The 27211-nt window shown below is 34.6% G+C and overlaps 1 protein-coding gene across 1 annotated transcript; it reads left to right on the forward strand.

The window, feature by feature from the left end:
* The first annotated feature begins 4358 nt into the window (after positions 1-4358).
* LOC129283637 (serine/threonine-protein phosphatase 4 regulatory subunit 2-like) lies at positions 4359-22962 on the forward strand. The gene is made up of 7 exons (XM_064097337.1): positions 4359-4844; positions 4935-5016; positions 9016-9186; positions 9487-9580; positions 11265-12030; positions 13257-13550; positions 16379-22962. Exons 1-7 carry the CDS (start codon positions 4712-4714, stop codon positions 16681-16683), a joined length of 1845 nt encoding a protein of 614 aa, XP_063953407.1. The 5' UTR covers positions 4359-4711; the 3' UTR covers positions 16684-22962.
* Positions 22963-27211: the final 4249 nt, after the last annotated feature.

A 27211-nucleotide genomic window follows, 5' to 3' on the forward strand; every position in this document is an offset into this window, starting at 1 on the left:
CGACTAACCATTATGTTTTGACTATGTACAGTTTCAGTGTTATGCTAGTTTGACTTTTCTCTATAATATATATTCAAATCAATATTTTTCTCAGTGGGGTTGGACTTGACCTTTAAAAGATAATGTCATGTGTAAAAACAACAACTTGGACTTTTGTTCTTTTTCCATTCATCTCTTTCTAACGATTTATGAAAGGAATTGTTTAATTCAATATAAAAAAATATAACAAAATTCAGAGAAACAATAAGGATCAAAGGGGTCATCATGCGTAAATACGACAGTCAATACTTTATATACCATCATCATGTCACTTGCATCTATCGTGAAATAAAATTATGACGTTGGACTCGACTTCAAATTATTGGGGGATGATGATAACACAGGCCATTCCCATTCTCCTTTATAGTACCCCGGATCGATACCCATTATCTTAGGTATCGATTTCTTATGATGATTGGTGTCAGTGAGTCCCAGAGAGGGAGAGTGTGGGGCCCCTTCCACCTCCTATATAGGAACTTAAGAAATTGACGTTATAAAATTGCATTTTCGAGCAAAATCACTTTTATAGGCCATGATATTGTAGTCCACTTTTACTACCAAACATTGTAACACACAAGTTTCAAGTTATGGCTACTAACTTATTAAACAAACAAAACGTTTTTCGTCCACGTTCTCAATACAGGCCCAATTGGCATTCTCTTTATAGAAAAAACTTGATGATTGACGAAAAGCAATTTTCTGTCTAACTAGACGTTGCTCATTTTCCCCTCTCTTTTTATTAGTTATTTAGTTTGGTATAATATTTCATGTTCTCATTACCTCTCTTTTCTCGTAAAAGTTTCACAAGTTCTTGCACGGGTTTTTACATCACATTTTCTTTCTTTTAAAGGGGAATCCAACCCAAATAAAAACTTGTTTTTATAAGAAGAAAAAAATCAGACAAAATGATAGGTGAAAGTTTGAACAATATTGGACAAACAACAAGAAAGTTATGAATTTTGAAAAGTTGTAAATATTGGTAATCACTATATACTCATGGAGACTTCAAATTGGCCGCATATGGGATATCATAGTGATGTAAGGCAAGCAACCGCGTAGCCAGGATTTCATTTTGGAGGGGGCGGTCAATGCACGCGAAGCGTGCCAACACTTACAGAGCGCGCGAAGCGCGCTCCCTAGGGGGTGGGTGCAGGGAGGGGGAGTTTCCCCCTCCCGCGCGAAGCGCGAAGCTTTTGGTGTGTCATAAATTAAAATGAAAAGGAGCCGTCTCTCTTGTCTCTAGTACCTATATCAGCTCCAATTCAGTTGACTTTATTGTGATTTTGAACCTTGTTTTCAAAAGTGATTGTGAACGCACAAAAAGGAATACAATGGAGGAAATTAAAATCATAATAACCCCGCGCGAAGTGCGGAAGCTAAAGCGTTTTTCGATTTTTTTTTTTGCCATGAAAAGGGTCCCGAGAAAAGGGTATTCTCAAAGATATATTGAATACTTCCCTTGGAAATATCGGATTTGATTACAAACAATTTAGCGACAGTGCATATCTTTAACTCGCAAAACAGAGGAGAAGAAGTGTATATGCCGGGAGGAAGATATTCCTCCCCGCGCAGAGCAATAAAACTCTGAAATTTCAAAGGGCGGACGTTTCATCAAATGCAGATATGTCTTATACCCCATCGGCTCTATATAATTCAATTGATAACCTAAGATTATTGAACTTCATTACAAGGAAAATAGTGCGCAAAAAGTTGAAACTTCTGTGATTTATTAAAATTATATAAAAAAGGATGCCTAATTTCTTTGACTTATCCTGAAGCGCTTCATTTTGAATTATGAAGAAACCTAAGTGTCATTCAAAATTTCAAACTGAGGGCGCAAAATAGGACAGGAGATGAATGTGCAGGGAAATAACATGAAGATTAATAGAATTTGAAAAAAAATATTGTACTTTTTTATTTAATACGACACGAATTTTATACATTCCTCTTTTTAAATTAGGAACCTGTTTGCCCCAAATTATGGTTGTTTAGTAATGACCTGAAAAGCGGGAGAAGTTGACTTTATGGAGGTGATGGCAGAAATAGATATAAAGATTTTACCCGCCCGGAGCCGACCCGACCAGAAGTTGCGCGATCAATAAAAAAAAAAGATAACTTCATATACTTCGGCCTAACCTTACTCTAATTCCATGCCCTAATCTATACATTTGAACTTTAACTGGCAAGAAACACATATAGCTGAGGTGGAAAAGCAGGGTTAGAGAAAGGGTGGGGGAAACAATGGAGAACTTCAATATGGTCATTTAACCGCGCGCAGCGCGGAAGCAAAATTCATATATAAATTTATAAGAAGAGTGAAGGAGTTTCTCTTTTGAGAAAAAAATAAAAATAAAAAGTATAAAAACCGACAAAGCTACCTTTCTTCCCTTTCCTCCCTTCCCTTTTCCTTTTTTCCTCTCTTTTTTCCCTTCTTTTTTTTTCTTTTTGGGGACGTTTTGGGGGGGGGCGACCGCCCCCACCGCCCCCCCCTGGCTACGCGCCTGAAGGCAAGGACTATACTCTTCCATGTACTCCAATACATATTATGACTAACATGTCATTTTTCACAAAAGTTTTATTTCAAAATATATTTTTCTTTCATGAGGACATAAAACAATATACTACCTGGGTTATATTTAGATTACTGCCCCAGGGGAATTGGTACTTAGGAGAAAACCACAAATCCCTGATAATAAAGTACACGGCCTATGGGAAAGTTGTCCTTACCCCTGCATGGTCATAATTTACTTACCAAGTTGCCAATTTGAAATCTACATACTATTATTGATCTCAATTTTAAAGCAGCTATAACTTTCTTATTGCTTGTCCAATATCTTTCAAACTTTCACCATTCTGTTTAATTTATTTTTCTCCTTCCCAACACAGCATTTTATGGCCAAGGCTAGATTCCCCTTTAACTCCGCTCTGCTACGTTCTATCTCATATCCTCATCCCGAATATCTTCTTACTATTGGATAGTACACTCTAAAATGACAGGGATTTAATATGATTCCATTATAACTGTGAACAGTGACCAGTCGATATTAGGATTTAAAATTAATTCTTAAAGATTTAAATGCATGTAAATCGATCTTAAAGATTGATTTTCAAATCCAAATTTAACCAATATTTAAATCCTAATCGACTGCATGGTCACTATTCATAGCCGTAATGTATGTATTTTTACAAATCCTTGTAACATAATCATTCTAGAGTATATAATTTTTTAGTTGATAAGTGATATGAATTGCATTTGCCATTGATTTAATTGCAAATGCTGGCATACTTGATTGATTGATCTCACTACATTAGTGAGCACTGAGCAAAGGGAAAAATTGTGTTATTAAAAATGATGAAGCTTTATTCCCAACCTAGTTCGTGTACTGTAACTTCTGCTAAATTAATAAGAACTTATAAAATGCATTTGTTAAAACAATTTTGCTTTTATCCATCGAAATGAGAGAGGGTCTAAACATTTGTTCATGGCTCATGAAATTACCCTATATCGGCAAGTTAACTTATCACATACAGATGAGTACATTCTGAGCTGTTTTTAAAACAGACTTTGTTGAACTTCAGAAAAAAAAGATTAACTGATTTTTCCACGAATTTTGTTTTTCTTTCTTTTTTAATTTCTTGTTGTCATTTGTTTATTGATCTTATTGAACTAATCGATGTTTTTATTCTGGAGATTATAATAGGCTCCCCTATTCTGTCCCCCTTTATGCACTTGAAACGGAGGGGGGGGGGTTGTACCCTGTATACAGGCCCGGGGGGCAGTTATTATATTGTATGTACACACGCGCGGCCAAATTATTTCCAAACACCCCCTATACGAGTTTTTCTCTGTGTTCAAAATAACCCCCTAAACAAGTTTTTCGCGGGCTTTATTTGCACATTTTGGCCCCTAAACAAGTTGTCGCCAGAATATGACCCCGGGGAAAAGCAGGGGCGGAAATCTCTCCCAAAAGGTAGGGGGACAAGGGGCTGAAAAATTTGACAAGCAAAAAAAAAAAAAGAAGAAGGTTACACCCCGAATTTAAGGTCATTTCGACGAAAATAATTTTGACAAGCAAAAAAAAAAGAAGATCATCCCAAAAGTAAGGTCATCTCGTCCTAAAATATACATGTTTTATTTCGATTTTGAATCTCTTTCCAGGCATAAAAGACCAAAAAAATAGTGGGGGGACATTTGATATTTAGTGTCCCCCCTACTATTTTGAGTAAGGGGGACACGTCCCCCCCCCCCCTGTCCCCCCTGGGATTTCCGCCCATGCTTGGGGGAAAAAATACCCTAAACACGTTTGGCTATAGTATAAAAAAAAAGCTTTGGAAAAAACATACCCTAAAATCCGGGCCTAAAATGACCCCGGAAAATGAATGACCCTGCGATTGACCATGACGGACCAGTCTTTCAAAACTACCCCTCGTCACCCCCTGCCCCGGGATACCGTCAGTCCCGAGATCGACACCCATGCCCATTTATTTTTTAAGTTTTATATATTTTCTAGTCTATATATTTATTCAGTTTCACATGAGTGGCACTGGCACAGATTTGTGAAGCTCCTCGTCGTCGTCGTACGAACCACGGCCAAAAGCGGCCTACGCAACGACTGTCGTATCTTTCGCTGCTACCCTGTAAAATTACGAATCGCCTGACTTTAACCGTAAAATGTACAAATCAACAAGTTCAGCGCTGCATTTGTTATACACAGGTAGTATAGTAGACTTTGACTCGAAATCTGTGAAAATGGAAGATTTGTCAAGGGATGCTGAGCTTGAAAACTACTTAGACGCTTTAAACGGTAAGTTACAGAAATGTTATTAATCAAAACTATAACTAAATATGTTTTGGAACATTCTAAATATGGTGTCAAATCATTGTATCTTTTCAGATTTCGTGAAAAAGCCGTCGAAAAGTATCCCGTCCGTGCTGGAACAGTTGATTCAAAGGATAGCCCGCCACGGTGAACCATTGTGAGTATGATTGCGTTTGCTAAACTAAACTGCGAGGCAGTCGCATTCAGTGCAGTGTACTGCACTGTGGCGCGCGCCAGCGCTAGCGCTAGCGGCTAGTCGCCTGGCTTGGGCTTGGCTTTTTTTGGCCAGATCAGGATTCAGAGCAGAGTCGAGAGTAAAAAAAAAAAGGAAAGACTTCCTTTTGAATTTATGTCCCCTCCACTAATGAAAAAAAAATACTTTTCCAAAACCCCCTTCTAAAAAGCTCTATCACTCTCTTTTTCTTCTTTTTTTTCCTTCTTATGAACATATGAGTTACCGGTATGTCCGGTGTGCTAACTTAGACCAAAAAGCTTCGGTCTCTGACTCTGTAAGACTAGTGTTAATGTTATGTTGGCTCTTCCGTAACCCAGGGAGCTCCGGCCCGCGCAGCGGGCAGGAGCTTACCGTGTATTTTACCATACTCACGGGACTAGGGTGATTTATGGTCTAAATATTTCTCCAAATGAATTGTGAAAACAGAAATTATGCACTTACCACGATTATATGGATGAAGGTCTAACGAGTGGCAGTTTCCTGACATCTGGGCACAGACTGGAACCTCAAAAAACGAAAAGTTCTCTCCTTCTACCCCCGTCTCGATCGGCCATTTTTGTTATTGAATAGTATAGTGGATTGCTAATTGTCTAAAAGTGGCAGAGTAGTTTTAAAAAGAAGAGAAAACAGGGGTTGGTGGACAGGTTAATTACTGAATGTAATTTTGTTGAAAACGTGGATTAAAAGAAATGATGAGTATATACAGTTTAAATTGATCTATTTTGTGGATAGCCAACTGGGTAAAATTGGCAGTGGTTTTGAAGAGACAGGGAAAGAGGGGTTGATGGAATACAGGTTAATTACCGACTATAATTTCGTTTAGAAATTGGAGTAAAAAAGAACGATAAGTACCTGTAGGCTCGTTGTACTGGGCGGTTCACCGGTGCCCACCTGAGGCCATCGGTCACCAGTGCAATTTATTCCAGACTGGTGGATCGCTATTAAAAGAAAAACGTAAGTGTCACCAAAGACTGAATATCAAGCACTTTTCAGGCCTTTACTAGTATTCCTTATCTAGATGTCAAAACTTGCACATGATACTATATTCCTAAACAATAAATCAACCAAGTAGAGCTATGAAAATAATGGTACCCGTCTACTAGGGACTATCAGATCAGGATTTCTCAATTTTTTTGCTTGAATTAATTGTCCCAAATAGGTGTTATCCATGGGGTCATCCATTTTTTCTGTTTGTATTATTTGCAATTTTAGTTACTCCACTGTAGAATTTGCTGCGATACCAATCACACGTCTCAGAAAGTTAAACAGTGTGTGTAGTATTATTAAAGATAAGTGAAATAAACTTTTGTTGGGGTGGACCTGTCCTTTATTGATTAGGTTAAGTAATACATTATTCTGATACTAGTAGCACAATTCAGTGACTTTCAAACACTCCTAAAATGTATTAAGAATCTCTGAAGCATTTTGTTGGTTCATGTGAGAAAAAACTAAACATTTTCTCACATCTCCAATGATGTCATGTTGTATTAAATTGATAATGTTGGTTAATGATCATACATATACTCATTGTACTTGTAGGATTAATGATGATCATCATGATGATAGCAATGGTGATAATGATCATGGTGATGGGAGTGGTAATGATTATGGTGGTGATAGTAATTAGTGATGGGTACAATTGTGTACATTATGGAATGTAAATACATGTACAGTACTATAAAAAATACTTTAAAATGTTTTACCGGTATACCTATATCCTAAGAACATATATGTACATGTACATGTACATGCACATAAGGGATCAGGGTACATGTAGGAAATTATTTATTTTTATTTTTGGGGCGGCCATCTTTTTATTTCCACATTTTGGTGACTGTAGAATTAAGGGGGCTATTTTGTACTTTTTAGTGGTAAAAAGCAATTATGTAGTAAATGCAAAAATCATTAATTCCGCAATAGTTAGAATACTTATACTGATATTCTATTATCTTGAATATTGTTTGTGACAGGTCTTGGAGCAACTCTAGAAAGAATGGTCACCCCAAAACATGCATTTTTGGGGAATTTTAGGGGCAATTTTGGCTGTCATGAGGGCGAAATCTCCTGGCGCCCTCTTGTACAGTGTTTTCCTACACTATAAGGGATGTTACATGTACATTTATGTAGTAATGCAAGAAATTATGAAACATGCAGTAATGTATTATTTCTAGATTTTATTTGTTTTTACCAAATTTATGGTTGACTTTAATTTTTTAAGTATCGTTGTCATACATGTAGGGGCTCTGCAAAATATAAAAAATGCAAGATTTAAGAAATTTCTACATTTTTCTATTTTATGTGAAGTCAGTGCAACACTATGTACTGTTGCCTTACATTTCTTGTAATTTCTGAGTGCGTACATGTAAGTACTACATTGCTTGAGCCATTTCGTTTCAGAAAACTAACATACTTTGTACTCTGTAAGACTTAAAAATTTCAAAAGGCTTATTTCATTTTTATATTTCATTTTTATTTAACAAGGTAGCCCCATCAGTAGTTACAAAACTGTTATACTAGGAGGCCCTGCATAACATAAAATGCATAAATATACATGAAAAACATCCTATGGTGATATGAAAGATCAGTACAAAATGATATTGGATGCTACTTGTCAACGAGCAATAATATAAAAATATTTACAACATAATTTATGATTACAATACATGTTCATCTTTGGTTAAATTATGATCAACGAAAATATAATAAACAAAACAGTTCATTAAGTGTAAGAAGATAAAAGACATTCGGTAGGAGCAAATCCGGTTTAAACTAGTCATATAACTTATTGTATTATAATAAGCTGCTTTCAGAAATAATATTAATGAATAGTATAAGAATAGGATAGGTGTGATTGTATGCAATTTGTAGTTGATTATTAGGGGAAGGCGGGGTAAGTTGAGCATAGGGGCAAGTTTAGCCACCACCCCCCAGGCCAATAATGAATGAGTCAGACATTGTGGTGGTGTCATGCATTGATGACCCAATACATAAACCTAACCCCACCACATTTTTCAACTTTGAAACAAAAAGTACTTTTTTAGAGGAAAAATACAAATTTCAGCCAAAAAAGTAAAATAGGGTGTGAAATAGAGCAGTTTTTTACCCACACACGTAATTAAATATAACAAAGAAATAAGAACAATATTGTTAGTCCAGGTATGGATTCTTGTCATAGTCTTTTACATGGTGGATGCATAAGAAATATGTGGATGTGAAAATATCTCATTAAGTTCGGACTGGGGTAATTTGTGCCAGCCAACATGGGGCAAGTTGAGCCATGGTAATTCTTATGGTAATGTATAATAAAAAAACAAACCAAACCTTAAAAAGCCATTGATATGCAGGCAGAACGGAGCAAATTCACATGACATGTTAGTATTTATAGAGAATTAGCAAGTGAAAAGACTTAAAATAATAAAAAAATGACATACCGGTTCTTCCGACAAACATTTTGTACATAGTTTTTGTGGCTCAACTTACCCCAGAAGGTGGCACAACTTACCCCACAGATGGGGCAAGTTGAGCCATTTGACATCGTTTTTTTTTCAAAGGTCACAATGACTTTCAGTGTGGGGGTAGAAAGTTATGTATAGGTGAAAAATATTTCCCAAGAATCAAATTTAAAGGCAAGGTACTTAATACTACAATATTATTAGTCATATCAATTCTAACATGCAAAATGCAAAAAGTGTCACAACTTACCCCGCCTTCCCCTATAATTAATTTCTATTTCATTCATAGTAATTGCGTTTACATGTACAAAGGCTATTTAAAAAAAAGAGAAAATCACCATATTTTGAAGTGCAAAAGTACAGTACTCTACAGTAGGAGACATGGCACATGACTGTAGTCATAAAACAGTGCCGAAAGCTTTCTACACGTCCATTTAATAATCATTACAATCTTTGATTATTTTTGAAGGTTTCCTTGGTTCAAGTTGAAGCCATTGATTGTGATGAAGCTAGAGAATGTGATAGAGGAATACATAGAGTATAATCCACATGAGGAGGTCCCTATACTACCAAACGTTGAGAATGTACGTTTTGATGACATGAGAGAGCGTCTTCTGAAGGCTCTTGAGTCTTTCAATAGGTATGTCTTCTCTTTTTTTTTGTAGTTTTGCTGCAGATTTACAGTAGCTAATTTTTTAAAATTTATTATTTTTTATTAATATTTTTTGTTTAAACCAAGAACAACTGCTAGTTACACTTGTGTCTGGTTACATGTATGAAGTATTTATTTAGCCCCACAAAAGACAACCTGGTTACCTTTATTTTGTATTTTTATTTATCAAATGAACATTTACTAGAAGTAATTATTGATGTAAACGTAATGAAATAAAAAACCCAAATATGTTATTCCTGATCATTGTTATTTCTTTTTCTATGTTAGTGCACCATTCACAATACAGAGGCTTTGTGAACTGTTGACAGAACCTAAGAGATACTACAGACGGAGTGACAAATTCATGCGAGGCATTGAAAAGGTAAAAATCCCTTGTTTCCTATTTGTATATTTTTTGCCACTTCTATACATGTGAAGTCAGTTTTATAAAGATTAGCCAATATAATGAGAATCAAATTGAGATTTGAAGATTATTATAACACAACTGAACCACAGTATGTTGATGGACTGGGAAAGAGATTCATAAGGCCATTGTGTATGCAGGGATTTCATCATATGAAGTTGAAAAAGATGATTAGATCTGGGGGATGGATGTTCCCTTGCCATATTGTGAACTTCAGATTGATTGAATAATTGATTGTATCATCTGTGTTAGAGGGCCCAAGTCTCCATATTGAGTTCTTCCTGTGAAATGTTTATATGGTATGTATTGACTGGCTTTGACTTGAGGGAGATACCATGTATACATGTATTTCCCGAAGTAGTCTCATATTGCCCGAATCTTGACGAGAGCTACATGGGTGTACTGCGGGAAATATAATGTATCTCCCCAAAATTAAAGCCAGTCAGTATGTAGGCCTAAAGCTGTATGATGTGTAATTCAAACAATTATTTTTAGCAATTTAAGTATGTTTGCCTGTTGGTACATTTTAGTCCAGTAGACGGTCTCATAGGCCATGTACAAGACCTGGAAAAGTTGTTAAGTACAAGGTTTTTTTGTTGATTCGTGTTCTAGATGGGTATTGAAGTAAATTCAGCTTGGTTGACACCTTGGCAACCTTGAGCATTTTTTTTAAATTAGCCTAATTAGCATAATCATCTAATTAGCATATATACAATATGTAATATTCTACTTCTCTTAAACCAGGAGGACTAAAAACATAAATAATATAATTTTTCTAAATGAATTACTCGCTATAGAAAACCATAGGAAGGTTGCATTATCTACGTATTTGGCATTTTTTGGATAGACATCCACAAATACGTATATATTACACTTATGTTAATTAGCTCATTATGCTAATTAGGCTGATTTTCGATAATTGCATAACTTAAATATTTGAATTATTGTCATGAATCGATTCCTCGTCACAGAACCTCTTAGAAAAATGATATTATTTATGTTTTCAATCTTTCTGGTTTCAGAGAAGTAGCATATTACATATATCGTAATATGCTAATTAGATGATTATACTAATTAGGCTAATAAAAAAAATGCTCAAGGTTGCCAAGGTGGCAACCAAGCTGAATTTACTTCAATATCCATCTAGAACACAAATCAACAAAAAAACCTTGTACTTAACAACTTTTCCAGGTATGACAAATTTCTACTGGACTATTTTATTCATGAACTTGTGAAATACATGTAATCCTGGCGAAGTTATTGTGACATAAACCTGCATAAAGTGTATACAGCCCAGGGCATCATGCATTGCACGCATATGCATTTGACAAGACTTTCGCTTTGGTTTGATGAAATGGATATAATGGACCAATAATTTATTATATAAGTGCAAGAAGAAAATGAATAATTCACGAAGAAGGGTGTATGCATATTATGGTCCCTAGTCATACAGCTTAACCCTGGGTGGGTCTTTGTGTATTATCGAGTTAATCAATTAGACTGACAAAATGTGCATTTACACATGTATCTTGTCTCCAAAATGCCTTATTCAGGTAATAATCAGTTTTTTTTTGTTCATGCCATCCTATGAGTTATTCTCATTTAAGGTATGTTTTTGAATTTGTATTATGCCTTCTCATAGAATGTTCAAGTGGTGAGTACGATAACACCATCAGGGAAGCGCATTACATCCCTGTTTGACCTGCAGAAGAGCCCACCAATGATGAATGGCATAGTGCCTGACCCTGAGGCTTCACCTAATAGTGACAACAATGGATTCATACGACCAGACCCTGATGCATTTACCAGCAGCCCCAGTAGCAGTAGTAGTAGTAGTAGTAGGGTGGATGCCATGAATGGTGTCAATCGTCCCTACTTCAACAGCGACACCATGGACGCACCTCTCCAGTTTGCATACCCCCTTGGTCAAAGTATGACCTCACCTATAACCTCTTTGCCAAGCTCAGATTCAGGTGTGAGGACTGACCTTAATAGACTCAATGGCACACATAGTGAACCTCACGAGGCTGAAGCTAAAGAGACCTCTGAAGCAATGCCTGGTGTCTCGCAAGACTCTGCTGAGTCTGATAGCACAAGAATCTGTGAAGAAAGAACGTTAGGGGATGATAATGTAGATAATGACACAGCCAGCGTAGTATCCTCAAGTGATGCAGAAAGCTTCGTGGGGGATGGTCATAAAGACGAAGGAGATGATGAAATGGAGGTTGATGTTGCTTCTTCAGGTGATGCAGGATGTGTACGAGATGGAGAAACAGAAGGAGTTCCAACTCTTCAATCTGAGCAGGGAAAAGATGGAAATGGAGATGTCTCAACAAGTGAATCTCGACAGGCTTCAGGAGAGTTACCCAAAGATGTTGAGGAAGCTGGAAAAGCAGACAGCAGTGAAGGTACATGTAAAATGATTTAAAATTCCATAAACCTTCAGTACTTTAAACATTAATATTTCTATTGATATATATATTTTTTTATTAGAGTTGAAAGATAGAACTAATATGTTGTATTTATTTTGATGGAAACGTGCATGATCCACTAAATTGTTATGAAGAAATGTTTTGATCAATGCATTTTCCACACATTTGTGAATTTTCTTGCATGTGTTACAATTTACAGTTAATGACTCCTTGCTTTACTTTGATTACATTGAACAGTGAATTATCCAGAGACCAGAGCAGTAAACGTGATTGGTTGCATATATCTACTACTAATGTGATTATGACTATAAATATAATTTCATTCAGACTTCTTATTAAAATTTTAGTTTACTTTTTGTCCATGCACAAAAGACAAGGACAGTTAAAGAACACATTCTTAGCCAGTAAAAATTAGTGACATAAAAAAAATGATAAAAAGTAAAGTAAAAATGTAATGACATAGAAGTGACAACATACAATTCACCTAGGGTTTTACCTCTGATATGAAATTATTTTGTGCGATATGGCATTTATTCTGGTCTTCGAAACTAATCATCTTTCAGCAATTTAGTCTGAAAAATGTAGCCTGTAGGGCTCCATGTTCTGAAGTACTAAAGCCAATTGTTGGCATTTGAAGTCTTACAAACCTCTAGTCTTTGCAAGTACATCAAAACTTTGGATGAGGGAAATGAATTAAACTGAATTCTGATCATTGTCTTCTTTTCATTTATGAAGGGAATCTAGCGGAGATTCCCGACATGTTAATTAGTTTCTTGTCAAACCCCACAATGCTGAAATTGCTCAAAGCTTTCTGATGATGGAGTTTTCATGTCTTGGAGGAGACTTTAAGTTCAGAACTTCACCAAGTTCTTAATTACAGTGATGCACATCTGAGTCCAGTTAGTCATCATACTGAGCAAGCCTTCCTGTCAGATGTTATTATTTGTATAATAGGTTTGTTGGAAATGCATTAAGTAGTAGAACCAGACTTAATAAGGACTTCCCCACATACACCCATTTGTAACTAAGCAAGTATGGTGCATGTAGATGCCTAATAGGGAGCCCATGATATTTTATGATCATAGATTAAGTTAATAATTCAGATGTTGAATGTTGAATTTATTGCCTCTTACAGTGATTGCACAAAGACATAGCAATACTCGTAAAGGCTATTGCCATGTTTTATTTCTTCATACGACTAGGTACTTCAGCGAGCACACCCATGGAGTATGGGGAAGAACTCTCCAGTAACTCTGAGGCTGCATCAAGTGAAAACCAGAGTAATCAAGAGTCAGAAGATAGGTCAGATGTAAGGGACACCAATACCTCATTAGCCAGTCCAGAACAGGGTCAACCTGAAGCAGACATTGGTGCAGCAGGTGATGCAGGGCCAGGGGATTCTCTGCCTGGTGATGCAGGACCAGCTGACTCAAGCAATGATGCAAAAAGCACTCCTCTGGAAACTGCCTCGGAGAATGCAAGTGGATCATCAGAAGGTAACTTCTATTGTAAATCAATACCCAAAAGTCTAAGGGGGTGTTGCAAGAAAATATTTGCCATCAATTGCAAATATTCTGTTGCAATTAGCTGTAGCAAATCAGTTTAATCTTCTTGTTTCAAGGAGCAGATTAGCAATCAATCACTAATTTGCAATTAACTATAAGACATGTGATTGATTCAGGGACCAATAATAGACTTGCAATTGATCGTAAGTTTCTTGCAACACCCCATAAGTCTCAGGGACTGTACAGGAGTGTACCGTATAGGAACTCATAAAGCCAAAATGTTTTGAACTAAGTCTTCATACGAACAAAAAATTTATATTTTTTAATTCTGTATAAAAAAAAAATCTTTGCCCATACCATAAAATTTTTACCACATTGTATTACTCATCAATTTCCCATCCGTATGTTATGACTCGAATGGTTTTGTTAATTTTTATTTCATTTGATTTATTATTATTTCACATTCTACAAAAACATATATCTTGTGCAAATGCAAATATAATGACAACTAGAATTTTAATTCGTCATGAGGACGAATTAGGTGATCTGTCTCTGATTTCATGATCAGGAAGACAACCAGCATGTTTATTGAGATCAATATGATCATCATGGTGAAAACTGAACTTCTCTTACGAAAAGAACGTGTTGAATACTCTTGAAAAAGAGGGAAATGAAAAAGTGTAGGTCATACACATATTGTACAGGAACATTGTACATTAAAAGGGATTTTAATCTCTTTTATTGTCCAATGTTTTATTTAATATACATTGTAATGGTCATAAAGGACCATCTGTGAAATGTTGAAAAGAAAAAAAAAAAATTCTCATGTTCACCCCGGCCCCCTGGGCTCGAACCCTGGACCCTGAGGATGCAAGGCTTACCCATTGAGCTACACACTTCCCATAGACTTACACATAAGCAAAACAAGAGGATCTCAAATCCAATTTTGCAAGTAAAATACGGGCATGATCCCGGCATCTGATCGGAAAATGGAGACCACACTTGCGATAGCTTACAATCTCAGCTACAACATACTCCAAGCTCAGAGAAAACCGACAAAAAGAAATGGAGATATGGCTCGCGAAATAGAGGAATGTAAAATCCAGTTTTGAGAAAAAGTCATTTCCCATAGAGATTGCACACAAAATGAGCGAAAATGACATACCCCTATAAATCGACATTTTCAGGGATAATCCGTTCCTTAAAATGTAAAAATGCTAACTCATTAGATAGAGTGAGTCCTCGGCTACAATATATAAGAAACTGAGCGAAAATTGACCAATATTTATGGAGTTAAGAGTCAAATTTGCATAATTATGATGACGTCATAAGTAGCAAAATGGGAATTTTGAGTTCCGACGCCATTTTGATGACGTCATGATAAAATTTGGGTCAAATGTGACATGAAATCATATCTCCCATCCATACTCTATTCGAATATGAAAAAAAAAATTGGGGGTCACCAGACTACCTGAAGAGCTATAGAGTTTTGTATAGGCATGTTTTTGCACATATATTGTCTATGGTTAGTGCGCGCGCGCGTGCGTGCTGTAAACTTTGATGGAGGCTAATTCCGTTATTACTTGTCGTAGAAGGTTGATCTAGGTATCAAATTACTCAGAATTATATTATCATTGCATTGATATTTAAAAAAATGCCGATCCTATGTTGTATAGTGCTGTTACGCGCGAGAACGCGCGCGAATTTTTGAAATGCTTCAAATGACCTGATTCGTACTCTACTTTGGTCAAAAGGTGATTTTGAGCATTTAAAAATTTTGACGCGCGCATACGCGCACGTCGTGACCTTTACATGACCTTTGATGGCATGGACAGTTGACCCTTGACCTGAAGATAATGTGATGTAAATATTGTTAATTTTTGATAATTGATAATGAAGATATGATTGATAATGTGATTTTACAAAATGGCGTCTAGATGACGTCATGATGACCTTTTGACCTTGAACTTGTTTTACACACATCACATGATAAGTCCCCATATCTGATGATATTCTGAAGATAATTGATGATGTAGATTTGGAGATTTTGTGCTAACAAGAAAAGGGCGGAAAATGAAAATAAATAATAAATGAATAAAAAAGAACATTCGTACGAAATTAAGAGTTGATCTGTCGATTGACAGATCACCTAATAATTACATTCAGTTTTACAAAGTAATAGAATAATTTGAAATATGAGACACCTATTAAAAAGCATAGCTTGTCATAGGTTTCATCAATGACATTTTGATGTGCAAATATTAATAAATTTTTAACAACCAAAATCAACAGTTTCCAAATCATTTTATTTTATATTCATAACAAATGAAAAAAAATTGATTAATCTATGATTTTTACAGAGGTTTATTGTTTTTTTAATGTAAATTGAGACCAAAATCAAATATCTTACCCCTTCCATACCAAAGTTATTCATATTTAATACAAGCTATGCAATTATCCCATGGAGTTGCATGTTGTGTATTCTGTTTTCTCAGCAATTACCCAATTTCTTCCAGAATCCTTTGGCATATATTTTATAGTAATAAATACAGGCACTTGGGTAGTCATTTTGAAATTTTTACAACTGGCATTTATCTGTATAGTGAATAGATCTTGAAAACAGACACTTGGGTAGTCATTTTGAAATTTTTACAACTGGCATTTATCTAACAAAACTGCCATTCTGTGAGGTGAATAAAAATTCTACATTCATTTCGATTTTTTTTTTTAAATAAAAGAAAGCAAAAGTAAAATCTTCACATACATCTTCAACAAACTATTTGTGATCACTAATTGTTTCAATTTTATTCCATATTCAGCTGACTCCAAGGCAAGTTCACCTGAAACTCCTCCTGCATCTTTAGAAACTTTACCTACTTCTGATCCAGTAGAAGCAGTGGAATCTTCTGCAGATGCTGCCTCTTTGACCCCATCAAACCAACCTTCAACAGATGATGTCACAGATTCTACTCCTACAGACTCTACATCTTCATCAGACAATCAGAGTAGAGGATCTCCTGTTCCCAGTGGCGATGGTGATGCTGCTAGTAGTGGAGATGTAGCAAACAGTGAAGTGTGTGAAGAGCAACCCCAAAGTGCAGAAAGCGAGTCAACCCAAAGTTGATGAAATCATCTAATTTTACCTCACTTTTATTTGAGATTATGACGTAGAACAGAATTCGTATGACCTGATTGAGACCAAGGTTTACGCATTGTTAAGTTTTTTTTTTTGTCTGATGATAAGCATAAAAGGCCTACTGCAAAAAAATTCCATGCTGTTGAGGAAATTGTAAATGCAATATCAGCAGTTTTTAAATAACAAATTTATGAATTTTAAATTATTTTGAGCCATTATATGTATTATGTAGTTACATCTTTACTGAATTATTTTTTTAGTTTGAATTTTGTTTGTAACTATAATTCAAATATGTACAATCACCTGTCATTGATGCAAATTTATGAATTCCAAAAGTCCCTAAATGTTTTGTTGACTTGCCAACATGTAACATTTGTAGTAAATATGTCTTTGTACTCATGAATAAAAGTGATAACACTCATCATATTTTCCCTCAACGACAGTATCAAGAAAAAAAATGAAGGGGAAACCGTCCATCTCTATCGATATATAGACTTCTTATTACTCACATATTGTTTTTATAGTTCATAAGTTTTTTTGTCTCATGTTATTTTGTTAAGTTGACAATCTCATGAACATGTGTGCAGTGTCTCTAAATATGAATTTGAAAAAGCTTACTTCCAGATTTTATAATAAAACAATTGTATAACAGTTTTTTGACACTGAAGCAAAATGTATTTTCAATTGTGATTAGGGAGTTTTAAGTGTGCGCATCGACAGTGGACTCTTGCGTAATAAGGTAATCTCAAGGCAACGCTCTCTCCCTTGTCTACTATCAAATTCTAGAACATAAAAACTGTCATATTTACACGGTCCCAAATCTAGAATTACTTGCTTCCACCAGTTGTCACAAGCCACTTCCTTGTGGTTATATGCTTGGGATATAATCTAAAATATTGTTATCTGTAGTCAACAGACCCACATTGATAGACATGACTGGGACTGGGATGCTGATCTCTTCCATGCAAGCATTAACTTCATATTCATGCATTTGACCTCAAGATCATTTGAATATTCTGACTTGTGAGTTGTTTTTTCATCATTCACAGAATACAGACTTGATCCATGTAATGATTCTCAACAAGATATCATAAAACTAGTGTGTTGAAAATATGTCATCCAAGAGGAAGTGGTTTCATAAATGCTCTATTAAAAATGATATTCAAGCTTGACTTACAATGTGGCATTTACAGTGAGACAAAAGTGCATAGTCTTATCTTTAAAGTTGGTATGACCATACACAGAAAATATGAATGTCTCTCCCAAAGGGATCTTGAAAATCATCATCTATGGTTCTACAAAAAGTGCATAGTCTTTATCTTTAAAGTTGGTATGACTGTACACAGGAAATATGAATGTCTCTCCCAAAGGGATCTTGAAATTCAACATGTATGGTTCTAGATAAAATAATCTAAGGTTGCGTATTGAGATATTTTACATGTAGCTACATAATTCTATGGGTGAATTGATGAAGAGGTATGAAGGATTTTCTTTGTGCCATCATAATTAATTGAAGTCCAGTTCCATTCCTCTGCTTATCAAGCTTGTATTTTCCTCATTTTTTTGTTATTTTATTCCATGTAAATGAATGTAGTTTTTCTTTTATGTAGTCTATGAATTTGTTTTCTGTTTTATTTGTTGTGTGCATGTATCTTTTCTATTTATGTTTATCTGTGTGTAGTGTTCCATTGTTTATGCCATAACTTTGCATTTTGTTCATCATGTAATGAATTTAAATTGAGCTCCCATAACTCAACCACTTCGCATTAAATATTGAATACAAAAAAAGGCTACTGGGTTCCAAAAGAAACTGATCAAATTTTCAAGGGCACTGCACAAATTCCACTCAATCAAAATCAACAATATATTTACACAAACTAGCTTCAATAATCTTTACTATAAAATCACATGTTAATAATTGAGAGATTGATTCAATCACAGAGAGGCTACAGCCCCTCACATCAATTGGTTTCAGAATCCAAAGTCACAAAATTGCAAAAGAAAGACCAGTGAAAATGAGATGGGATTAAACAAACTTCCAAGTTTATAACACATGCCCTTCATGGGCATGTTTTAGTGATTGGCTCAATTTTAAAGAAGCTACAGGAAATTAACATAAAAATTTTGAATGTTTGGAACAATCACACAGCCACACACAAACCTGCTGGTGATGTCTCGTTAAGCGAGGGATAATTTCTTTCAGCCACACTATGATAAACACCATCTTCAGATTATCCCCCTCTTACCGGGACAACAATACTTCATGATATTTTATATTGAAATGCATGTCTGTCTATTGCGTGTTTTCCAAATAGATGTATGGCCATGTCATGAAATGAGTTCCAGAGAATACTTGCTTGCGTAGCAAAAGGCTTTTTTTTTTAGGAAGTCCTGAGACACTCATAATCCTGACACAATTGATAGAATTTGTTTAATTCATTTTAAAGTGAAGATTTTATGATGAAATTTTCAGCATTTTGCTCTGTGAATTTTACTCTTTTTATTTAGATATAAATATTTTCATCCCAGAGTACTCCTTTGAATTGCTGGTTGCAATGCTGATATTTTCATGCATGACCATTTTTATACAAGTATTTTGTGAAGATCAAGATAACTGCCAATGTCATAGCAAGTTTTGCACTTGTACAAAATAACACAGAATCTGTGAAAATTGATGTACCCCCGGGACATGTACAGTGAATATTTGTATACAGCAAATATACCAATGATTTTTAATTAATATTTTAGTACATTAACATGTAGGTACTCCAAGCAATTTTTTTCCACTCTACTATATAAAGTAAACACTAGTATGGAGCCTATTCGGCATTCATTTTTAACTTAAACTCTGATCTAAGTTCTGGTTTAACTACAGATACTAAATTGTCACACTTATTCCTTACAGTACATGTTCAATCTATCAGCTCATTTGACCCTCAAATGTCTGGGAAAAACAAAATATTTTTCTTCACCATAAAGTACAGTGAACATATGAAGCTTACATTGTAAACAAAATGTCAAAATCTTTGGCTTGCCATGATTTTAGTGCGGAGTAAGACCATGGCCTAAGTTAAATTGGGCTTCAGAATATGGGCCTTTCTTGTTGTAAAGAGCTATAAGGACTAATATTTCAATATATATATCGGCTAGCCTATTATTCTATTATTGCCTCTCCATATGAATATTACCTGTGTGTGAATTGAGGACAGCTAATTAAACAAACACCAATCATTAGCCTTCCAGCTAATGTAGGAAGTGCCATTTGATAAAATACTATGAAGTCTTTGCTTTCTCTGCTATGGTACTGATTACCTAAATGTCCAGAAGTTTTCTTTTCACATTCACAGAAAAAGAAAAGTTAATGATATTGATATCATGTCATGCAAAATGGCAATTAGATGTGATCAGTGACTTCATGACCTATAATTACCCTTGCAGTTGCATGTACCTTACTGGCTTTATTGATTGTGAAGAATTGCTGGTGAAATGACAAAAGATGCCTTTAGAATGTCAAACATTATGACAAAGCAGATTGAATAGGATTATATAGATTTGAAAGGTTGTGAGTAATCTAATAATCCTTTCTTAACCAGTAAAGTGGATATTCAACCTATGTGCCAGACACTAAAGAAGATACCCTGCTCCTTATACTTTCTTTGGTGCTTATTATCTTAACCCTTTTTGAATGAGCTACAGTATATTGTAGTAATAGTATGTGGCAAGGCATAGTCTGATACATTGGTCAGTTGGATTTTGGAACAAAGATCATGTAGGTAAAAAATAAAGGTTATTCAATATCTAAATTACAATCCAAGTAAGGATGAATATACAGTAGCTCTATGCAACAAACTATGTGTAGTTATAAGATCTTTTGCTTATTTGTATAAAAATTGCAGAAATGAGAAGCAAGTTACTTTTTTTAATTACATGATTGTTCTTTAAGGTCAAGTCAACCCCAACAAAAGGTTGAATTCATTAAAATAGAGAAAAATCAAACAAGCATTATTGCATTAAGCATTAAGCACTAAATAATTCATCACAATCAGACATGACATCTGCAAATTTTCCCAAAATGCAAATGAGCCAATGATGTCACATACTGACCTCCTGATCTTATCTATTGTGTTTTATTTGAAATATCCAATAATTCAAATTTACCCTTGAATGATGTAGAAGTTAGTTTGATTCTTCATAAAATGTTTTTCATCATCAAGTTTATCATGAATCAGTGGAGAGCTTCTTTAACACTAGAGTTACCTTTTTGGTACCGGTATTACATTAATACAAAAGAAATATTGCATTTATTGTAACATCAGCTCCTTCATTTGCATACAAGCAAGGTTGTGATAACTGTTTTGTGAGAATAGCAAAACTCTAAAACATTTGTATTTTACATCTTTTCAATGTTGTGCTTCAAATTTTCTCTATTCAAATTAAATTGTTTTAATGAACTTGGCTTTAAATAATTCAATTTGTTGATATATGTATTATGCTTTTAAAATGTTGAGAAAAAAAACAACTTCATAATGAAATTATTCTTTTACGGGAATAGTGTCCATGGAACTCTTTCATATGTTTTTTTTTTTAATCTCAATATGTGAATCTTTTTTTTTAATCTGAAAATTCTCGTGTAATTCTGTCACTAGTAAATTGTTCATTAAAGTGATCATTTCACTTTGTTCTGATTAAAAAAATTCTCCTTTTGGTTCCTGAAAATGGGCTAAACATTAGGCTTATAGTGTAAAAATACCATCCCAAAAGTTTCAACGTATTATATTTACAGGATCAATTTTAAACCTTGGAGATGTAAACCAAAGTTTGAAATAATTGGGAGTTGGTTTCAATGACTATGTGTATACAGGGAATCTGTGCACCACAACACATTAATTCTAGATGGACACAGCATGACCTACATCATGTACATACAGTGTGTACAAGGTATACACTGAATGTACAGTGCAGCTAATAGTGTGTGTATAGGAGATACACACAACAGAAGGCAGTCAAAATAGCCAACGGACTTTTTGAATTGGAGAAAACTGGTCATGAGCTGAACCCGTCTACTAGACGGTTCTCAAAATCAGGCTAATAAATTGCTACTTGTATCTAAATTAGAGTTTTTCATCCTATATTGTGGTCTGTTTCAGGGTTTTTGAGGACAAATACAGGCACTCATACGCACGTTTCAACTCAGTTTGAGAATTTTTTTAATCAGCTGCTCACAAAGTTAAACGATCCCTTTAATAAAATGACTTCTGATTTTTCTGAAATACTTTTCTCTTGAATAACTGATCAAAATGGATGTAAATCTTAATGTACATGTCGCTTATATACACAAACATGTCAAAGCATGGAATTGTACTGGACTCTTCAAAGATACACTGTATGGATTCACAGATTCGTTGTATGTTGTAAGTGTACATATGTATATTTTTGGACTTGTTACTTTCAATGACTTTTATAATTAAAGTAACATAAGTAAATAAATGACATCTTGAAACAATTTCCAAAAGGGTCAATGAATTATGTGGTATTGTTTTGATATCATAGTTTGCTCTTGTTATTAGTAATTTTGTCTGTCTTGTGGCTTGTCGCCCTCGTGACCCTAAAGTCTAGTTACACAATCTTTTCACCTATTTATATTATTTTTAATTACTGAAGGAAATTGCAGGTATCTATGCAAATCATGACATTCATTAATCTTATTTCAAATGTTCAATACATTACAACTATTCTATTTGTTCTGAATTTGTTTTGTAATTTCTTTCCAAATTAAAATTGGGCATTTGGCAAAATTGTTAAACCTTGTGAACTTTGATTTCCAATATGTGGTGTTTATCTTGCTGACTTGATACTTTGATAATGAACTGATACAACAAATTTTCTTCAATTTTTCATTTCATTTCCAGTGCTTTTTTAAAGAATTGTGAAAAATCTCTTTTGTTATTTCAATTCTGATCTGTTTTCCCTGCATTACTATTTGTAAAGAATGTGTGTATAATATATGAAATATGACTCTTAACAGAATAGAAGAGACTTTTAAATGTCAGGACTTGTTCATATTAAACAGAAGATTGAAAAACAATTGTACATATCTGATATTCATTTTGTCTTAGCTGTGTGTGTAATACAAGTACATGTTAATGACAAGTCTCTCCTTGATAAAGACACAATATATAGTAAAGAATGTCTTTATTTTGATTTCAAATGTTTGTGATAAACAAACTGAGAAAATAAAATAATAAAGAAATATTTGACAAATGTGAAGTTTGTGTTTGCACTGTTGTTTTATAGTTTAAGTGTATGAAGTAGTAGAAGTAGCAGATAGGTTGTTCTCAGAAAACTTTCACATTTTATTGTCTGTTTTTTTTTTTCGATTTAGTCTGACATCCTTGGATAAACCAGGCTGTGCACTGTATTTGTGCTAGGTTTTAAAAAAAAATCAAATTTCTATTATGTTCCAAATGTGCTCTTCATTTGATACCTCAATTATTGAAAATAACCAAGGAATAAGAAAGGTCTGTTTGGTTAACTAAAGATTTTTAGTATGGATGATCATCAACAAAACTGAGTGTCTGCCAGATAAGATTAATTTAATTTAATGAACTTATTGAAATTCATGCATTATTAAAAAAACGCAATAGAACTATGTTACTCCTTGATCATTTTGTTTGAGAGCAGATATGATGGAACTTTTGAAAGGGGATTTTCTTTGCTACGCCAAGATGCCATCTGCCAAATCATTTTGGGGTATCCATAGTTTTTAGCCATTCATAAATGAGGAATCATCTAAGTTTTTCAATACTAAAAAAAGACTGTTTTTTAATGATAGGTCATTTGTTTATTATATTTGATCACAAATTGATGATTCTTGGTTTTATTTTTTCTTGGATGCACTGTATATTCAGAACAAGGGGTCGATGGTCAGGTGTAGATGCAGTGTGCAGCTTGTATAGTAATGTTGTCTACACTTTGTACCTCTTATGAATTCAGACCAATTTAATTTGAATTAAGAATTTTAAAGTGGAATGCCTTTGGCAATCTAGCCTGCATCACACAATTGATATAGCAGCATTGTTGACTTTGAAAACAAGATGAATAATTTTTCAAAAGGGAGGGGAAAGATGTGTCAATTTGATGACAAAATCCCAACTTTGTTGATCTCGAATGACTTTTCACCTTGACATGTACTTCTGAATTTTCTATAGTTTGTGATATCCAATAAGCACCACATAAGTTACATGGTCAAAGTTCATTGACCCTAAATGACCTTTGACCTTAATCATGTGACCTGAAATTCATGCCAAAAGATCAGAGATACTTGATTACCCTTAAATTCATAATTACTTTCCAAGTAATGATTATTTCAAAAGCTTAACTTTGGTTAATATAGGTTTTCCCGTCCTATTTCGTCAAAATTTCTATCGATTTAATGATGTAATAATTCAATTTGCAACTAATTTGAATGACCTATGAGATCAGCATTTAAATATCCAAATACTTAATTCAATTTAATTCTATTGACAAGCTATTTCATGGTTATCTCACTGAAACATACATAAAGCACGATCAAATTAAAATAGCTGAAGAAGTGTTTTCAAATTCGCACCGGTACCTTCCTTGCGAACGTTTAGGAATTCAAAATCATTAATATGCAATCATTTATAGGATATGGACGTTGTTGTTATTGTTGTTTACTTCTTTTAAATAATTATGGAAATGGGTTTTACTTCAAACTGGATGTTTAAAATTTTACTGAAATGTATCATCCATCTGACAAACCATCATCGGAACAACAACTCGTTTTTGTTCCACTTTCAATAACATGTTTCTTATCCTTTCCCCAAAACGATATAAATTACAATTATGTAAAATAAAAAAGAACAAGATGGTGAAGAGAAAATACCTGCCATTGGCATAGGTCATCCACCCACTCACTGGCGGATCCAGGGGGTGGGGGCACAGCCGACTCGTGCCCCTCCCCTTTTTAGAGGCACAATTAATTTTATTTTCGTGGACGAAATACCCTTATTCTTTGGTTAAAAACTTTTTTTTGCTCGTCAAATTCCTCGGGGAAAATGTGCCCCCCCTTTTGGGAAATCCTGAATCCGCCCCTGCACCCACTCATCAATCACTAAAAGAATAAGCGTTTACAACCATATCCTATAAGTGTTACATGAATAAAGTCTTTATCAAACATAATGGAATAAAATTATTTTAACTGAAAAGGTCAGAAAAAATAGAAAGATAGGGTAAAGTTTGAAAAAAAAATTGTGTAACATAATAAAAACAAGTGGAATGCCTCTGGCCGTCTCACCTGCATCACGCGATTCAATATAGCAGCAGTGCTGATTTTGAAAACTACTATAACTCGCACAAGATGTTCAGTGATACTTGGTTACTCTTATTTCCACGTTTTATGAACTAGACCAATACACTTATAGAGATATGATGGCAATTCAACAAATACCCCCAACGTGGCCAAAGTTCTTTGACCTTACATGACCTTTGACCTTGATCATGTGACCTGAAACTCGCACAGGATGTCCAGTGATACTTGATTACTATTATGTCCAAGTTTTATGAACTAGACCAACACACTTTCAAATTTATGGCTGTAATTCAACAAATACCCCAATTTGGCCAACGTTCATTGACCCTAAATGACCTTTGACCTTGATCATGTGACCTGAAACTTGCACAGGATGTTCAGTAATACTTGATTACTATTATGTCCAAGTTTCATGAATCAGATCCATAAACTTTCAAAGTTATGATGGTAATTCAACAGATACCCCCAATTCGGCCAAAGTTCATTGACCCTAAATGACCTTTGACCTTGGTCATGTGACGTGAAACTCATGCAGGATGTTCAGTGATACTTGATTAACCTTATGTATAAGTTTCATGAACTAGGTCCATATATTTTCTAAGTTATGATGACATTTCAAAAACTTAACCTTAGGTTAAGATTTTGATGTTGATTCCCCCAACATGGTCTAAGTTCATTGACCCTAAATGACCTTTGACCTTGGTCATGTGACATGAAACTCAGGCAGGATGTTCAGTAATACTTGATTAACCTTATGGCCAAGTTTCATGAACTAGGTCCATATACTTTCTAAGTTATGCTGTCATTTCAAAAACTTAACCTCAGGTTAAGATTTGGTGTTGACGCAGCCGCCGTCGGAAAAGCGGCGCCTATAGTCTCACTCTGCTATGCAGGTGAGACAAAAAAAATGAACACAAAAACATGCTATCTAAATTTGGACGTTTAAAGTGCAATTATGTGTGCCGATAAATGAAATTGAAAATGGTATTTTAGGCGAAATTAAATGATCAGTTCGTCCTCGTGAAATTAAATGACACCTTTGGGCCATTAATTTGAACAAATTTCTCTCTAAATTTAATTTCTACAAAGTTCAAAGGAATGATATAGAACGGAATTGAATGCAAAATAAATGAAAATGAACCATGTGTGCAGAGGGTGTACGAAATATTTCAAATTTGAACGTCCTTTCATTAATTTAAATGCAACTCTGATGAAATTGGACGGGAAAACCTATATTTGATGTTGATGATGACAACAAAGTCAAAAATTTCATTTTATACTTTGTATTCTTTTTTATTGTTGCAAGCGCTTTGGGCCATTTTGGGGAAAGCACAGTACATAATAATAATCAAGAGAGCTTCACAGATTTCCAATTCACTACATCCCATCAAAATAGCGATTTCATGAGACTGCCTAAATCAAGTACAATATACTACTTTTAATACAATATTTTTTTTGTGAATTGAAGGAATCATTTGAATTTGAATTCACGTACTGTGGGGCTAAGCATTAGCTTATCACAGAAGTCGAAATTGCACGTTAATCGCACTCTGTATGGTAAAATCATTAATATTCATGAGCTGTGTGATGGTCCGGGGTTAAGGCACTAACCCCGGCTAAGCAAATAGTATGGGGTTAAGAAAGAGTGTGAATAAAAAAAGATAGTATGGGGTTAAGGAAATGCAGTGTGAAAAGCATATTAGACAAGTGTCATCCCTGTATCACATATGTAATATATATAGGGGAAGGCGGGGTAAGTTGTGACACTTTTTGCATTTTGCATGTTAGAACTGATATGACTAATAATATTTTAGAAATAAGAACCTTGCCTTTAAATTTGATTCTTGTGAAATATTTGTCACCTATATACAACGTTCTACCCCCACACTGAAATTCATTGTGACCTTTGAAAAAAACGATGTCAAATGGCTCAACTTGCCCCATATGTGGGGTAAGTTGTGCCACAAAAAACTATGTACAAAATGTATGCGGGAAGAAGCAGCATGTCAATTTTTTATTTCAAGTCTTTTCACTTGGGAATTCTCTATAAATACTAACATCCTCTAAAAGTAAAAGAACTGTAATGTGAATTTACACCTTTCTCCCTGCATATCAATGGCTTTTCAAGTTTTTTTTTTATTTTTCATTCTTATTACCATATGAATTACCATGGCTCAACTTGCC

The sequence above is a fragment of the Lytechinus pictus genome, chromosome 3, assembly GCF_037042905.1.
Source record: "Lytechinus pictus isolate F3 Inbred chromosome 3, Lp3.0, whole genome shotgun sequence".
Taxonomy (NCBI): domain Eukaryota; kingdom Metazoa; phylum Echinodermata; class Echinoidea; order Temnopleuroida; family Toxopneustidae; genus Lytechinus; species Lytechinus pictus.